The sequence below is a fragment of the Pituophis catenifer genome, unplaced genomic scaffold, assembly GCF_029215685.1.
Source record: "Pituophis catenifer annectens isolate HBS135680 unplaced genomic scaffold, rPitCat1.0.hap2 SCAF_1, whole genome shotgun sequence".
Lineage (NCBI taxonomy): Eukaryota > Metazoa > Chordata > Lepidosauria > Squamata > Colubridae > Pituophis > Pituophis catenifer.
The window spans coordinates 130,373,406-130,392,978 of record NW_027256881.1 but is presented as its reverse complement, the minus strand read 5'-3'; the positions used below and the strand labels follow the sequence as shown (position 1 = coordinate 130,392,978).

Below are 19,573 nucleotides of genomic sequence, written 5' to 3'. Positions count from 1 at the left end.
CGTTTTTTACACTTGAAGATGTTTGCAGCATCCCCATGGTCACATGATCAAAATTCAGATGCTTGGCAACTGACTCATATCTGTGACCATTGTAGTGTCCTGGGATCATGTGACCTTGTGACAAGCAAAGTCAATAGGAAAGCCAGATTCACTTAACAACGTTACTAACTTAACAATGGTGGCAAGAAAGGTCATAAAATGGGGAAAAATTGACTTAACAAATGTCTCACTTAGCAGCATAAATGTTGGGCTCAATTGTGGTTGTAAGTCGAGGACTACCTGTATTTGGTTGTGTTAGCAACCTGTTCAGTGTATGCTATTCATGTTGCATCTTACACCCTGCTGTTATGTGATGGACTGTCTCTGAGGCCTCTCTGCACAGTCTGCCCTCAGGTCCTGTCTTGTTTGGACTTAAGTTGCTGAGTTCAAATGAATTTGAATGAAGGAATTCAAACATAAATTCTCAGGTTACTTGTTAACACCCTACATGAGCTATGTATTTGAGATGAACAAATGTCAGTATGGTCCAATGTCAATGTGTAATTGAATTATGTGTCACATCTATATTATGTGCCATGACACATATTAAAACTTAACTGTGAATGAATGGTTTAAAAATGTGAATATCTTTCTTTTTTCTTTTGGGATTAAATTCACTGAGATATTAATACCTCTGAATGTTACATCATTTTTTACAAACTATTCCTGGACATATTTATTCCAAATGTAGTTGAGTTGACAATCACTAATTTTAGTAACCAGAAGAAACTTTTTAACAGATCTTTTAAAAAAGAAACAGTACACAGAAGATGTAAAATGCTTGAAAACTTGCAAGAAAATTTACATTTTGATCTATACATATATTTGCATATTTTTGTTTTCTTACCCGCAGTACCTTTAACAATAAATGTTTGTTCATATATGATGAGTAGCATCTAGAGAAATGGGAGTTGATAACAGTTTTCAATTTGAAATGTGAAAACTTTTGTCTTGAATAAATTTTATGTTTTGGATTAAATATCTATGGAGGCATTATTTAAAGTGTGCCCAATAATGTGAATTGGGACAACTTTGAATTAAGTAGACATGTATTAAACATTCTCAATTTGCAAATACCTTTCTAATAACTTTTGGGCAGCGGGCTTTATGAATATAACTGGCCATGATAATTGGTTTTCCTTGCACCATGAATCCTAATAACAAAGTCTTTTTCTTTTCTTTTCTTTTTTTTTTTTACAGATATTTGCACAGAACAAGATTTGGCCTTTGGCAATAGGCACAGAACATTGAGGCAAAGGAGTTTTCTAACCTTTTAAAAATATCTTGCATGTGTAGATTTTGGGCCACAAATTTAACTTAACTCAGTCATCATATATAATGGCTTGAAACAAGTATAATATTTTATGCATGTACATAACTGCAAGCAAATATCGGAAAAGCAGCTCCATATGCTGTACATAGAATATAATAACATTTAGACCTAAGTCAAAAGAAGCCTTGGCAAATATGCCTTGAGGGAAGCATTTAAGTATTACAAATATAGCAGTCATACTGTAACTATAGGTATGTTGCTTAATGTTTTTCATACTTTGTGTGACTGCATAAATGTTAGGCTAAAAACAGCATCTACAGGAGTGCTTACAAACATTTTCTCTAGTGAATTTCTGCCCTGTTTTGTGGGTCTGGGTTATTTATTTTGGTTACAGGTGCAAAATATCAAAAACATATTCCTATTCATATATTCAGTTTTGAGACTGGTGAAAATCAAAATGTACTAACATTATGCTCTTATTAGATTTTTAAGCACCATCTTGGTTTCCTCTTTCTGGTAGTTCGTACACATCTGTCCATATGACACCCCCCCTTCCAAATTCTGCATGCAGGCTTTATTATTTGTGTACATAAACACATCAATGTATATTCTTTTTTTTTCTCTTCAGAATATACATATTTCTTTGCATCCTGAGCTCTGTGGACATCAGAAATACTAGGTGTTTTTTTTTTTGTTTTTTTTTTTGTAAACTTGTGACAGAACTCAAGATTTTAATATTTTGGTACCAAACAAGATCCAGAAGCTTTGCCTTCAGAAATATATTTGCAATAATGATGGATTTAAGGAAAGGCTTTAAAACTCTGAAGCAGATCCAGAGACCAATACTCTTGATCCAAAATACATCATAATTATAAAATGAGTATTTCTTGTATACCTCTGTAAAAAAAATCAGAATTTGTTCTTCATAGAGTTCACCAGAGTATGTAGAAAACTGTGAAATGGGCACCCTTATTCTATATGAGTTCCTTTTGTGTCTTTTTAAAATACTTTTTAATGGGTTTTAATGGGTTGTTTTAATGGGTTGTTTTTGTTTTAATGACATCGGGGCCAAATTATTTAATGTGTTTTTAAATTGTTTTTAAATTTTATATGGTTACTTGTTTTATCTTTGGCTGTGCACCGCCCTGAGTCCTTCGGGAGAAGGGCGGTATAATAAATAAATAAATAAATAAATAAATAAATAAATAAATAAATAAATAAATAAATAAATAAATAAAATACAAATGTGTGATTGCCATTAGCAGGGTACTATTATTGCTTTTAAAAAAATATCAGTCACATATAAGCTAGAGCTGCATACTGTATCTGTTTCATTGCAGCAAGACTACAAAAATTATACTGCATGACTAGAGTTATCCACAGGATCCGATGCTTAATTCAAAATGATGAAAGTGGTTTTGCGCAAAGCTCTTCCTTTCATATGTGTAGCATAACATGGGCACAGCCAGTATTGTGGCAGCAAAACATGGCTTTCCTCATCCTCCCTGCCCCCCCCCCCCCCCCGAGAATAAAAAGATAAAAATATTAATGAAGAAGATTTTTGGGCAGAGAGAAACTAAGTTAAGATCAATTTAAAAATATACCCATTGTTGGAGCAAACCAATTACTCCACAAAATCTATCCACATGCTGTCACTCTCTAATAATTGCTTGCCATAATATATTCCGTAAAATTGTGCTATTTTAGTGCATGCACCTGCCTCGGTATATGGGTATTGAGGAAGGAAAATAAACAACTGAATCAAACTGTATGTCTAAACTTTTTAAAAAATAATTGAAATGCATATAAAATCTTGTAGAGTACAAGATAGAACCGATCAAAAGTGAAATAACTTGAAGTAGAATAACTTCAATTTGCACATTCTTCCAGAGGTTGCTCATTAGCCCTTGAGAACCAGTTGATTTGCTTCCAGACATTGCTTGATAGATTCTGAACGATTTTCCCTACCTTCTTCACTTTTTGATTAATAAATCATAGAGCTATCATATTTGGATAGTAAAAATCCAAATAACCAATAGATGGCAACAAAGTTATGGAAAACATGTCCTTGTTGCTAAATAGATGTTGGCAACCTAGACAGAGTAGCTCTAATCTGATACACCTTGTTCAAAGAATTGTTAGGAACAGCTTTATCAGTATGCCTACTTGATCACAATACAAATCCTTTTCAAATCCTTTTTTTCTGTTCTTATTTGTTTTGATTCATGCAGCTGTCTAAAACTAACATAGCTGAAGCAGGTATCCCGATTTAGGCTTTCCTCTGAAAGAATCATGAATGTAATTAACAATATGCAGCATGAAACCAAGCACTTAAATAAAATAAGGATAAGAATGGAAATATATTTTTTCTTCCTATTGCAGATTTTTTATTATTACTTTGGCTGATTCTTTATGCAATAATTTCAGCTCAAATGCTTGTGGGTAAGTAGTAATGTAGTGTACAGGTGGTCTTTGACTTACAACAGTTTGGTTAGTGACCGTTCAAAGTTAAAATGGCCTGAAAAAAGTGACTTAAGGCTGTTTTTCACATTCACGACCATTGATATATCCCTATGGTCATGTGATCAAAATTCAGACGCTGAGCAACTGGCATGTATTTACAGTAATTGCAGTGTCCCGGGATCATGTGATCACCTTTTGTGACCTTTTGACAAGCAACGTCAATGAGAAGCTAGATTCACTTAATAACCATGTTACTAACCGAACAACTGCAGTGATTCATTTAACAATTAGTTCAAGAAAGGTCATAAAATGGGGCAAAACTCATTTAACAACTGTCTTGCTTAGCAACAGAAATGTTGGGCTCAATTGTGGTTGTAAGACAAACTCTGTACCTGATTGTTTTCTGGGCCATAGACACATTTACAATTACCTCTCTAATGACTGTATGTAGATCCTCCCACTTTCCTCACTGTGTGAAATTATGGCTCTTAATATCTAAACACATATTAGGAGAAGCAACAGCACAATATTTAGCAAGTTTTACAAAAGGTCACTCTCATACAGTCCAAGAGTAGCATATAATTACTGTAGTTTCCTGTGTTCAGAACTGAAATGACAAATGAATGTCATCTTATAATGAAACAGAAGAAGATTTAGGGAGTGAGTCTTTGGCAATGCTCATTACAATATTCCTTTTGGGATTTATTTATTCAAATTTATATGGCAGCAGCTTCCTGTAAAAAGCTATGTGATATTCATTCATTCATTCATTCATTCATTCATTCATTCATTCATTCATTCATTGTATTAACTGCCTTAATCACTGCAAAAAACTAGATGGTGCACAAAGACAGAGAAACTATTTAAAATAAGCCAAGTCTAGCCAGGAGAGGTAGTTTAGCATAAAGGTTAAAGGCATTGGACTAGAAGTCATGGAATTATGAGTTTTTATCCTGCCTTAGTGGTGCAAGCCAGCTAGTTTGGGCCAGTCACATTCTTTCTTAGTCCTAAGAAGAAGGCAAAAATCATTTCTGAAAGTGTTCAACTGCATGAACTTGTCCAGCTGGTTGCCAGAAGAGTGACTTACAAATCTCGCCAACAATTAAGTAAAACACAAACTATCCACATCAGAGAAATGACAATAAAAATAATAGGCAAGTGGGATAACAAGTCGCTCTGCCCCTGGGCTTTTGAAAAAAAAACAAACCTAGGTCCTGTTGACTGCCAGAATTGGGGCCATATAACTTCAGGCAGAATGCTATCCTCAAAGGCAGAGGGCAGCCACACAAGAAGGCATGTCCTCAGGATCTCGAAGGATTTGAAATTGCTTAGCTGATGGGACCAGGAACAAGTCAACTCTGCCAACAAGCTGATGAGCAAAAATAGTAATAAAACGTTGGCTATAAGTATTCAGGGCCTAAACTATGAAGCCCTTTATGGGTGACAATCAGCACTTTAAATTGTATTTGGAAATTAACTGAAAACTAGTGCAGCTCACTGATTAGCGGTGTCACATGGGTGAAAAAAGATTCATCCAGAACTATTTGGGCTGCTGAATGGTGGACCTGCTGGCTCTTCCAAGTGGAAGCTGGGTAGAACCTATTGCAATAGTCCAAGTAAGGTAACCAAGGCATAAGACGGACATATCAATATAAAAATGAGTGCAGTTGGCATGCTAGATATAACTACACAAAGGTCTTCCTGGACATAGCTGAAGTTGTTCATCAAAGAGTCGGGAGGCCAGGAAGACTCCCCCAAATTGTGCAAGATCTGTGGTAACTGAACTGAGCTGAAAACTAGTATTGGAAATTCTCTGGAAATGAATGACCTTTGTATCCTGAGTCATTCAGCCTGCTAGGTTGCTGGGTTTTCCCAACCAGACCCAAGACCCTCCAGGACTTAGGAAAGGATCCTGACAGCATTGCCTGTCTAGACCAGGGTCAAGATGTATCCTGACAGACCTGGAATTATGCAACGCTCTCAAGGTTAAAGCTTTTCCCTCCTGTGGACCAGGCTCAGTGTTGTATAGATACCAAAAGCTTTGCACTTAATTAAGACACCCAGATGCAGGCACATCTGCCTTATAGTTGTAAAAATATAAAAGCACAAAAGCATCAAGTAAGGGAAGAGGAGATTGTTGGCTGGAGATGTTTTTATATAGCATGGATTCATGATCCTGTGTGTTATCAAAAAGGAAAAATCTGCAGCTGGATGCCCAGTGGGAACAAGCAGGACCCAAGAGAGAGATCTGCTGAATGAATTGTTGTTTTTGAACAACAGACCAGATGTCAGCACAGATAACTTGACAAAAGTGCTGGAATCCAAGAAGACCAAAAAAGAGTTATTTTCCTTTCTTTCCATTCTTCTCCCTAGACTGTCAGCAAGCTCTAAAGTGAAATCACATAAAGAAACTGCAGGAGTGAGTGAGGGGCTGAATGAAACAGGTAAGACTGTGCAAAAAGCTCCATGTGAAACTTTTTGCAAGGAACTGTATAACGACAACTTGTAAAGGTGACTGTGTATATTAATTGTCACTGTAAATAAAGAACTGTGTATGAAAGTTCCTGTCCAGTTTTCCCATCCTCCACCTTCAAAGATATTGTTTGATGCATGACCCAAGCTAACAGATGACTTCACCCAAGGGCTTTGTGTACACGTTGAATAGCAGTAGAGAAAGTCCCAAGTCCTGAAAAACCCCATAAAGTAAGATTTCAGGTTTTCTATTGACTAACACTGAGTGGTATAGAAAAAGGAGAAAGAAGGAACACCGGTGAAGCATAGTGGCAACTACTCCCAACATTTTTGACATGATTCAAAATAAAAGTACAATCAATGGTATTAACCGCTGGTTGGGAGCAAATAGGACCAAGAAAGTTACACCAACTCTATTCTGCTGCTGCCAGAATTAAAGAACATAGCATTACCCCAGCTGATTTGAAGTGAATACTAAGTACCAATTAAAGAAGATGAGTATGGGTTTAAAATTAGAAGAAGAAACTTCAATAAGTGCACGTATGCTAATGGCACTATTCTGATAGCTGAAAATGCAAATAATTTGCAAGCTCTGGTAATGAAACGAGTATAATGAAAATGTTTTTTTCTTCTGTTCAATCATGTCCGATTCTTGGAGGTTGTTCCTGCAGTTTTCCTCGCAAGGTTTTTTCAAAAGTGGTTTGCCATTGCCTCCTTCCTAGGGCTGAGAGAGAATGACTGGCCCAAGGTCACCCATTTGGCTTTGTGCCTAAAGTGGGACTAGAACTCATGATCTCCTGGATTCTAGCCTGCTGCCTTAACCACCACACCAAAATGGCTCTCTTAATGAAAACACAGGCTAAGGTTAAATATGAAAAAAATAAAACTAATGACAACAAGGTACAGCAACCAACCTAAACTTTGGCAATGAAGATACTGCAGTAGTGGATGATTTCTGCCTTAGTTATTAAACAATGAAGGAATCAGCACACAAGAAACATGCTGCAGACTAATACTTGGTAATTTAGCAGTGAAGACCTTGAGAAAGATATTCAGATGTTAAGATGTATCTTTACATACAAAGATGAGAGTCATGTAGGCAGTGGATTTTTCTGTGATTTTTCTATGGAAGCGAAAGGTGGACTTTGAAGAAGGAGGATTAAAAGAGGACTGACTGCTTTTGAACTTTGTGTTGTTGAACTTTGGAGAAGGCACCTGAGAATATATCATGGATAGCCAAGAAAACAGGCAAATGGATCATAGAACAAATCTTACTTGAAGCACAAATGTTCAAACTATCAAAGTTTTTGGACATAGTATACGAAGAGAGTTAGCTCTCTGGAGAAGTGGGAAATGTGGAAGGGAAGAGAAAAAGAGGATTACCATCAACAAGGGCTTACAGCAGAGAAGACTACACTCTTTTAAGACCTGAAGGACTTGGTAGAGGCTAGATCATCCTGAAAAAAATATCTATGGTATGTAACTGCTAAGAGCTGACACTGACTTAATTGTGACACAATCATAATCTTAATATATTTTGGTACTCTTTGATTACACTGTCTCATTCCTACATACTATATTCTAGATATTCGTAGAAAATGCCCTATTTTCCATTTCAATATAGTTGAAATGTTTTGTGTTGCATACATTCTCACTATATGTTCTAATGTATTATTGATCTTGTAACTGATGAAAAATCCAAGTAAGTTTCAAATAAAGTTTACTTTTGAGACATAAAATGTGTACTACATCCATGTACTAGGAGCTTCTAAAATTAGAGTGGAAGCAAACTGGATTTCATAATGGAGAAAGAAATGACCGAGAAACCTGAATTTGTAATACGCTCCTATGCATAATGAAAACAATCTAAACCTTAATTGTGTAATTAAAGTCGTTCTTCTAGGAACAAACAGATCATTATCTTCTAATGACCACATAAATCTGGTCTTATTTAACTGCTATTCATATCTCATCGAGTTTACAGAACCTATTACCCAGTTTTATTTTCTTTGGTTTTCCCAGGAAGAGAGTTAAATATCTTTTCCCCAAAAACAAAAATATGCAACCTTGCCTGGATTTATCATTTGCTATGTCTTAACTATTATGAATTTAAAGGTGGAAGCATCAACATTTTGACAAGGATATATAACAAGATGTCTGCTTATGCAGAATTCAGTGTCGTGTGATATAGTGACATTGATTAACTGACATGATCAAAACAATTTTGGCAAATATCAGAGCGTGTCTTTCATAGTTAAATATGCAAAGAGAGTTCAATTGTGATTATCATATATTAGTTTTAAAAAAAGGGGTGTGCTTGATTTTCCTATAAAGATCTGATGTTAAAATGACCATCTAGTAATCACCCTGGAAAAAAAAAAAGAATGCTGAATTAGATCAACTATAAGCGGGATCACATTTGATATTTTTAATTTGATTTACATAAGGAGATCTCCAGCTTGTTTAAACCTTATGGTTCTGGGTTTTTAATTGTTGATATAAGCTAAGCACAATGAATACCATTGCTTAATTCTAAGGGAGAGTTAGAAGGGGTTTAGAAATAGCTGTCAATTATATAGATTTATAGATACAGGTAGTCCTTGATTTGTGACTGGTCACTCAGTGACTATTCAAAGTTACAGCAGACCCCCTACTTATGACCTGGTTTCAAAGATATGGCCATTGCGCTGCCCCTGCAGTTATGTGAACAAAATTTAGATGCTTGGCAATCTGCCTGCATTTATGACTGACTGCAGGGCCTGCTCTCTTTCCTCAATACAATCTCTGGAACTTCCAGAAGAAGATCTTCAGAAGGTAAGTGAGTGATGGGTGTTGGAAGATGGGGAAGAAGGTATGAGCCCAATATTTGACAGCATAAAGTATAAATATTTTATATTTTAATATTTTAATAAAATATTTTAGATATTTTATATTTAGGTAATCCTTGACTTACAAACATTTGTTTAGTGACCCTTCGAAGTTACAACGGCACTGAAAAAAGTGACTTATAGCCGGTTTTCACTGTTGCAGCATCCCCATTGTCATGATCAAAATTTGGACACTGGGCAACCGGCTCAAGTTTCTGATGGTTGCAGAGTCTTGGGGTCATGTGATCACCTTTTGCGACCTTCTGACAAGCAAAGTCAATGTGGAAGCCAGATTCACTTAACAACCATGGTACTAACTTAACAACTGCAATGATTCACTTGACAATTGTGGCAAGAAAGTTCGCAAAAATGGGGCAAAACTGCCTTAACAGCTGTCTCACTTAGTAACAGAAATGTTGGGCTCAAGCGTAGTCATAAGTCAAGGTCTGCCTATATTTAAAATATAAAAGACTGCAGGCCTGAGGTCTGTGGGAACTCAAGGGGAGTATACTGTACCTCAGTGGTTGGGAGAGATCTTGGAAAAGCTGGGGCAGGTAGGTCTGGGTCTATGCTAGGTCTCCCACACCGTGATCCACTGAGTGATCTGCTGGACGCTTAATAATCACATTGGGAAGAGCAGGGATGAGGCTTGTCAAATGAGATGATCACCGGACTGCCACAACTTGCAACCCTAACGGCAAAGCTCCATTATGATTCTATATTGAGGACCACTCGTACAGATTTAAACTATCTGTATTGCAAGCAGTGAAATAATTAATTCTGAAATCCTTTTCAGAATCTCCACTTATCACAGATACTGAAGGTATGCAGTAGAAAAGGAGGTAACAAGTTGAAGGAACACTTATTTATTTATTTATTTATTTATTTATTTATTTATTTATTTATTTATTTATTTATTTATTTATTTATTTATTTATTATCAAGCATGTATAAGATAACAGTTTGTGTCTATTGTGGCTTGTCTTTTTTAATTTTTTTATTGTGTAACTTGTCTTGCACGTTACCAAATTTCTATTCTATTCTATTCTATTTTTATAAAAAGGGTGGGGAGGAATCACAGGAAAGGTTTCTTATACTGAATCTCTGAAGACTTTATGAAATCTTGACAAACTGCAAATTATAATTTGCTCAAAGTCGCTTGCAAACCACCTTCAAATGGTGATTTCAAGTTGTTGAGAAGAATTGGATCTAAAGTATAGTGTGCAAGATGTATCATAGCAGAGTACTGCTATGGATCATTCCAGGTGGATGATTAGAAAAGATTTTAAAAACTTTAGTTTTGTGTTCCTTGATGTTATGCCATATCTAATTTCTAGGATGGAAAAATTATCCCATACAGTTTCCTGCACCATTTATCTCACTCCTAGCCAAAGCCCATCATGCTTCCCTGAGCCCCCCACTCCTCTACTTGATACCACAAACCTGCAAATTGTATTTTTTGAAATTATTGTAGCATATATAATAAAAATAGGGAGATTTTTTATTGTTAAGAGGGAAAAGAAAAATTTGTGCTTTGTTATCTCCGGATGACACTGTTCTTCTTTCACATATCAGTCTGAAACACTAACTTGAGGCTCTAGTGAAATATTGGCAAGATGATCGAGTATGATAAAACTAGATTTTTGGTTTTTGATTTAAAAAATTCAAAAAGTATAACAGGAAAAGTCAATATTGTATGATAACTCAGTCATAGTTTTACTTCAATACTTTTATCAAAAGGGATGGTATGGCTGTAGAGATTTTATACTGCTGTAGCAATACAAGATTTTAATGCATTAAAATCTTTTATGGAACTTCAGTTTGGATTACAGTTGCCAACAATAATATAACCCAATTGGAGGTGAAAATTTAAAGAGTTCTTTTAAAGGTTCCAAGTTGTGTTCCAAATTCTGATATTCTCATGGAAACTGGGTCGTGCCCCATGAAAATGAAAGGCTAGCAAAGTACAATTACCGGTATATTTTTGTTTCCGTGATAGTTTTTCAAAAACAAGGAAAGATTGCTGTCTGACATCCCAAATTATTTTTATTTAGATATGTAGTTTGAACTGGTAAACCAAAAGATTGATCAGACTCATATTAATCTTGATTCTTTGTTTTCCAGAGCATGACACTGAAATGTTATTGTATTATACAAATATTATTTGACAATTCAGTGCAGGAGTTAATGGGAAACACCAAAGTTCCGTGTACAGCCTTCATCTTTAGAAGCAATTTCAATTATGCTTTTCCGCTCCCTATATACTGTAGCAGTTACATTTAAAGAAATATGCAATAGCTTTTGTATTGCTGTCAAATATGTTATATAGTAGATTTCAAAAGTTTCTCATGTCTCCCAGATTTTGTCCCTGTAATGGTATTGACTTTGAACTGTGGATCATGCTTTATTGTGTTATAAATTTTACAATGGATCTTAAACAAGGTCTTTATTAATAAATGTTTTATGTAATATTTATTCCTACATTTTATCTGTTAAACCGTTAAACCGTTAAACCACAGGCCAAAATTTAAATATATCTACAATTTGCTCTTTGGATCTTTTGGCTAATAATATTAAAGTTGAAAACTGAGAAAAATAAGTTTAATAATTAAAAACAGTTTAATAGTGGACCTTGCAATACTTGGACACAGCAGAAGAGAAGAGAAAGAATTGAAAAGAATCACAAAATAAAAAGAACTACCAATAGGATGACTGTGGCAAAAGAAAGCAAAGACAGTACCAATACTATTAGGTGCCTTGGGTGCGATCCCAAAACATCTGGAGCACAACTTGAACAACATTGCCACTGACAAAATCACCATCAATCAATTGCAAAGGGATAGTTTGGAACAATATCTTAAATATTATTAAACAATATCTTCCTATCCTAGGTCCTTGGCGAGGACTTGATAGGTAGTCAAAAATTCCAAGTCTGGCTAACTGGCTAAAAATCTAAACAACTGGCTAACTCTGTGACCCACCATAACAGAATTGAAAATTGGAAAAAAAATAGTAATGATATTCTTTTTCTTCAGAACATATCAATAATATTTCAGAAATATTTAAGACTGTGTTTGTATGTGTGTGTAAACAACACAGCTGTTTTCACTTATGGAGATTACTTGTAAAAGCCATGAAAATGACATCAATAACAGTATTCTGAAACAACTGCAGCAAAGTGACAATGAAGTTAGGAAAAAAATTAATCAAGATTGCTATCGATAGATTTATAATTTTCTATGGGAATTCAGATTAAGAAAGTGCCATAAATTTCAATTTCCCTTATGAAGTATGCCAGACTGAGGTGCAGTAAATCTGTGGAATAATATTTTTAACTGACCCATAAAATTGGAGTTAATATTAGGCTCATTAATTAGGCTTAATTAATTAATTAATGAGTTGCAAGTTTAGTTCTCCACCAAAAAGCTGAGCTTTATAAAGGAATACTTTTACAGAAATATATCCATTTCTGAAGAAATCTACTGTCAGAAAAAGAACACCGAAGTACGTTGTTCTCTGAGTCCATTTTTTATTTTACTTTTTTGTATCTCTCTCTGTGTGTATGTGTGTGTGTGTGTGTGTGTCCATTGAGTCAGCATTGATTCCTGGTGACTGCCTGGATTAGTCCCTACAGTTTTTTAGGCAAGATTTTGAAGGTGGTTTGCCCTTTCTGGCTTTCTGGGGCTGAGAGAGAATGACTGGCCCAAGGTCCCCCAGCTGGCTTCGCTGTCTAAGGCAAGACTACAACTTAAGATCTCCTGGTTTCTAGCCTAATACTTTAACCGCTACACTAAATTTACTCTCAGTATTGTTTTACTTATGTTCTTAGTATTTGTATTTTAATGTTATGTTTTATCTGTCTACTTGCAAATAGTTTTCCAAAAACATTTGGAAGGCACACCCATTCCTCTACATAAAGCAACATCTGTTTGAAGAAGAGGCAGTTTCTTTTATAATGTCTAGAAGATGGCAGAGGAAAGGGAAAATAATGGAAAAACTTCTCTCATTCTAGTGACAGATACCTTGTATCAACAGAAGAGCATCTATTAGATAATTCATTTGTCAGTATCAAATTTTATAATATACTGCATTTGTGATACTAGTACTTTCCTCAACTATAAAGAGCTTGAAGATGGTCACATGATATCACAACTTTTTTTTAGACTTAGAATAACTTTATTGTCACTTTGAATGTACACTAATCGGCATACATTAAAATTACATTTCGTTGCATACAGCTCTCAGAGGGTCACCACTTCCAATATACAATACATAAACATGACAAAACAAATAAATAAATAAATACAAAATTATGCATATACCTACATATATTACTATATTTTTCATTCCATAAGACGCACTCCCCCTCTCCCCCACAAAGTGGCTGGAAATGTCCATGCATCTTTGGTGAATAGCAGCCGGATTGCTGCGGCGGGGTCCTTTTACAGTGCTGAACCCTGCCTCTTCTGTCTTTGTCATTGCCTGCCTCTTCTGTCTCTTTTCTGCAGTGCAGGAGTCAATAGGCAGAGCTGGCACATGAGAGGACACCTATCTGTGGTCCTCTCAGGCTCCTCCTGAAATTTTTTTGTCTTATTTTCCTCCTCTAAACCTAGGTGCGTCTTATGGTGATGTGCATCTTATGGAGCGAAAAATACGGTATATGACACGGAGAAAGAATTGTCTACTTTGGATGTATACATGTACATGGTGAGAAAAACAAAACTTGGCGAGTTTACCAGATGGGTGGCATAGGGAAAAAAGCTGTTACAGAATCTGGTAGTCCTGTTATAGATACTTCAAAACCTCCTCCCAGAGCGGAGCAACAGAAACAGACCATGAAGTGGGTCTCTAAAAATACTTTGAGCTCTAAGCACATAGCGCTTATATGCAGTACCCTGAATAACGGGAAGCAAGCTTCCTATATTCTTCTCTGCTGTCCTTACCATTCTCTGAATGGACTTCCTCTCTGAGGCACTACAGCCACCAACTTATTAAATACTCAGTTGAACAATCCCATCCTTGTCTAAATGCATATGTATCTCTCTCCTCATACATACACACATATAGGCAGGGCTCATAGAAAATTTAAATACGAAACATACACAAAATACATTATACATTTATTCAAGTGGCAGATGTATTTTTTCTATTACTTACCCCTGTTCTCTGAACTTCCAAAAAGATTGCTCTTTGAAATGATTTCTCCCATATTGCCAGCTCACTTCCTTGTTCCACATTGAAGTAATGACTCTTGCCATGTCCAACCACAACACTGAAACAATATGGCCTCTGGTCTTCAAGCTCGTAGTCTTGGTGAATACCCAAATACAAATTTGCTTGTAGCCAACAGTCATTATTGAGCCAGAGCTGAAAGATATATTTTTGAAGATATTTCATCTAAAGTAAAATGAGAATAATTTGATCCTGTAGAAATAAGTCCGGACGTTTTAATGTCAGCCTTTTTGCATCAGAATCATGCTGATATTTCACATTGTTAAATTGAGAAACTATAGTGGCTCTCTTGTTCCACGGCCTCTTTTCATTTTTTTTTTCCAAAGCAGGAATTTTCAGTAATCAATCCTAGTCCTCCTATCTGTTTACTAATCACATGCTAAGATTCATAGGAAAACACCATCCATTAACATCTGAAGAGCCTAAATCTCTGCTAAAAGAGAACATTTCCTGATCCTGGTGGCTTTCATTCATTTGATTTGCCCTACTTGTTAGAAAATAACAAGCATCAGCATCAGAAAGTCATATGTTGACTAGACTGAAGCACATCAGATTAATAAATAAATTCCTACTGCTGTAACATTTCATGCAGAGGAAGACAAAGGGGGTGGAAAAGAATCCAATGGACTCTTTAGATATCCTTCTAGGCAGTTCTCATTTCAACAGCAGACAAGTTGAGACCCTTATGCACATGTCTCCAAATGATACATTTATAATTAATTTATTAGGTTAGTGGATTTTGACTCACTTTCATTTTCTGCACACAATACTGAAATTGTAGATTGGGAAAAGTATGAATTTAAATCTTTACTGGAAAATGAAACAATATATTAATTCTGATGAAACAATATGTTCTTGATCCAGGAGATCTACTTTATTTATTTAAAGTGGAAAAGGGAACCTTTAGCCCAAGGGCCACATTAAATCTACACATGTCTGAGATATACTACTGAAGCCTTCCTTGCTGGAGCCTTTTCTGCTTAGCTTGAAAGCAGCAGTCAGAGCATAAGGAAAACTGAGTACCAGCCAGGTAAAAAAAAAATCTGAATATCTGGTAGAAAATGGAGAAGTCTAGAGTATGTTTTTATAGCCTTGATGAAGTTTCTCCTTTCAGACTACTAGTATTTTTTTAAAGCCGCATAGAAGGCAATCTTAAAATATTCCCGAATGAGTGCAAAATAGCTTACAATTACCACCACTACGACTATAAAGCAGTTGATTTTAATCTAAGCAAAGATACATTCGATAGAACTTCACTGTCCAATTGAAATTAATGGGGTACAGATGTGATGGAAAGAATGCTAAATAAGAAGAGCAAATCTGTAGCCCATTTCTAAAATGGGATGAATAGTAACATGCTGCTAATTCAGATGTGATAAATACTACTTAATTAGAATGAACATCTAATTTATGATGCTAAAATGACAAATAGCAAGACAATTAATAACATGGAAGGTACTGTATATTTATACTCATACGTGTTTGTGTTAACACTGTTGCTTGGAGTAAACAAAATCTTCATGCTGATTGATTTTAATAAAAAGTATCCTTTTTAAGAAATCACCCACATAAATCATGTAAATCAAACAAGCCAAGGTTTTAATTATGACTTGTAATTACTATTACAGATTATTTTGTTTAAACATGTTCATAATCAGGTAACTAACTATATAGCAGAATTGCTGGGAAAATTTACTATTAATGAAAAACTATTAGTTAAGTGGGATTACTTCCACTATCTATCCACTTAACTGAAAAAGCCTAAAATATTAGATATCAATAAGAAAAAAAACAGATTTAGTTCTTCTCGGTATTAGTATATGCATATACATGGAGAGAACTGTTGTTCAGTGCTGATATATAATGTACCACTTCTAAATGAATAAATAAAAGTCAAGTGTTATGAATATTTCTGCTCTTCACTTCCTATATGGAAAAGAATTTTAATGTATTAATTGCAAATATAAATGAAATTATATAATGTGAAAACTGAGAGTTCAGTACAATCTATAACCACCATATCATAATTTTTTTAGGGATTGTATGCCTCTCTTTGGGCTAATATTGTTCAATCCACATTTCACCAGCTCAGGTTCTGATAGTCTGTGACTTGGCACTGAGAAAAAGTTAAGTAAGGTGCTTGCCAAGCTAGAGGAGAAATTGTTCATTTTCTACATCCCAGTCTTACATTTTTAAAAATTAGATGCAGTTTATGTACTTGTAGACGTGAAATGATTTTGAAAATGAACTCACTTGGAACTTTTCACTTGTTATGACAGGACCTTATCCAACTTGAAACACTAGGTTTAATTTCTAAAACAAATCAACTTCCAAATTATTTTGAGCCATATTTCCAGTATTTCCACTTCTTCAGTTTTAAACTGCCATGCTTTTGGAAACAGGACAGAAAAAAGACTCGTTCCTACTTCCAGGCCCCGTTTCATGAAACGTGTGTGTGCTAACTTAAGGCCAAGGCCTTAGGAATTATGAAAAAGAGAGATTTATTAAAAATTATAAATAGAAATGAAATAAATATTACACGTTGACCAATCTTGATGACCCTTAATGATAAAGATTGTCAGAATGAAGCTTAACAATATATGATAATGAACAGCAAACCCCAATAGCAGAGACCCATGCATGTTCATTTAGACTTAAAACGATTTTTACTATTGACTGGTTTTAAGACACTTGTAAAGTAATGATGCAATAAAGAATCTATTAGTCTGGAAATATTGCTAATAATGAATGTTTCCAGTATTCCTCACCAATGACTACATTGGGGCCACTCAAATTAATAAATTCAGCAAAATGTAAGTGGCCATAGGCCATAATTTCTCCCTCAAGATACTCAGTGACAGGAATACATCTTGAAAGAAATATTTGCAGTGTTGTCTATTCTGTAGATGTACTGACCCCTGTTTACATGTTTCTGAATAATACTAAATAGTACATACTATATGATATTAAATATTAAGGATCAGAATATATTCTACTTTGTACATGGGAGGGCTTCAAATTATTATTTGGGGAGAGAGTCATGGGGCAGGGAAAGAACCATTCATTAGCCATGGAATATTCATATGAAGGTACTAATGATAAGATATGCATATTTAATAAAGAAAAATCATCAGTGGATTTAGTAGAATAGGTGGCATTACCTGGCTGAGTTAGAAACTAGTAATAGCTGGATTCAAGACTAACAGGGATGTCAGCTAGACTAAGAAGTGAAAACAAAATCTCAGAAAAAAGCCATCCAAACAATTTTTGTATTGTTGCCTAGAAAGCTGCTTGAATGTGTCCATGAAGACACCAGGAGTCAACTAACACTTTAAGGACCCTTCACCTCTAGCAGTCAATAGCAGGAGAATTAGGTGGAAGACAGATTCTCAGAGATTTAGTGCACTGCAAATTCATGATTGGTAGAGAAATGGGAGACCATACTATATATTATTGAACTCCAATAAGAAATTCAACAGCTAGAGTGCATCTACAATTGCCTGCAAAGGGATTGGGGTGGGGTGGGGGGGCAGTTGGAGATATTCTGGGTCCCCCAGGAATTCAATCAAATGTTGGTCTGTGGAGGACACATCAGCTTCTCACTCAGAACAGAAAACAGCTTAAAAGAGTAAATGGAATCTTTGAATTTGTAATGGGGAAACCTTAATCTTTCTTGAAAACCACATTTACCCCAACTTAATTGATTTGCTCTAAGTTTCCTTCATTATCATTTATACTGAAATGTTAACAGAACAGAGGCTAGAGTTGCACACTGACACTTTTGTATTTCAGTTAATGTATTCATGAAGACTGACAATTCAGTATTCATTTATTAAAATGTCAAAAACACAAAGTACTGAATCCTAAACTCACCAAAATAACTTCCAGTGTTACAATTTGCTTTTACTGTGTTGTTATTAAAATTAACTTTGCCAAAATAAGTAAGCAGTCAGGAAGCATGAAACAATATGGAAAATTATGTATATTTTTAAAGAGGTCAACTGATCTACTAATGGCTTCTGAAGCATTCACGAGGAAGCAGCTTAGAAGAGGAATTGCTAATACTCAAAATATAAAGTTTAATCTTTCATTTCTTCCTTTATAAATCTAAAATCTAAAAGGTCAGCAAATGGATTACAAAATGTTTTTATTTTTTTTAAGTTTCCAGTAAGTTTTCATCAGGCTAAGTGGTTAAAGAAACCCAGAAAAAAGAACAGAATGGAGGAGCAGATGTATTGTTGATATTAACTGTTTTACAGTCTTAGATAATTTATTTAAAAACTCTGTCATGCAAGCTAGGTGATATTAGTTGTAATATTATTAAGTTACATCCATCCAAGGAAGAACAAAATAATTGTTGATTTTCCTCCTTTTTTTCTGGAGTTTTCATAATAATGCTCGATGGAAAGCTTTTGGAAACTAAGTTTGCAATTACTGCATAAATTTGTTGCTTCAATGTGGATTTTGTATTATTTTAATGCTATACAAAACACTTTATTTGAAATGTTCCAGTTCAAAATGCTATCTTCCAATTTTAAAAGATGTTCTGATATTCTTATGAACTTTTCAGAAATGTTTGAACATTTTTTTAAAGTGTTTTGAGCTTAAAATACTATTTTCATTAGTTTTCACTTTCAGTGAGATCAAAAATAGCAGTTTTGAAATCAAATTGGTGAATTATGCATTTAAAGCATTTCAGACTTGAAACATTTTACACATTCCTAATGTTTCCCCATTCCTGATCAGCATGGCGTTTTTACATATTACTTTATGAAGTTATTTTAAGTCCTATGGCAAAAAGATTCCTACAAAATAAGTATCTAAATTAAAATAAAAAGCAGATATGACCATGGAATGGAAAATCCAAAGCAATCCATAGATCATGCGATGGTTAAATGAGCTACCAATGAGGCAATTCAGAAAATGTTCTGCCTTTTTTACGGGTAAATCTATCCTGATTGGCAACTTTTGTCACTCCTTCAGTCAACATGAGACCTTTTTTCCTGGAAATACCATCAACAGTGAGAAATTTTGCATGAAACATTTTTCTAGGAGAAAGCTGAGGACAAAACTACCAGATGAAAGCAATAGAGAAGGGCAATGTCACTATCACATTATACAAAACCACAATAATTTACTGCTGATATTGGCTAAATTTATTCTGACTCGGTTTTATTCAGTAAATAATTAACATAATCTTCTATATAGAATATTTTGTTATTCAGAA

General features: G+C 34.9%; 1 protein-coding gene across 1 annotated transcript in view; it reads right to left on the bottom strand.

The window, feature by feature from the left end:
- The window catches only part of SNTG2 (syntrophin gamma 2), a 255,669-nt gene that overhangs the window by 8,842 nt on the left and 227,254 nt on the right, over positions 1-19,573 (bottom strand). The window contains exon 14 of the mRNA XM_070955055.1: positions 14,272-14,481. Within this exon, the coding sequence (XP_070811156.1) occupies positions 14,272-14,481 (210 nt within the window). The remainder of the gene's footprint in view (positions 1-14,271; positions 14,482-19,573) is intronic.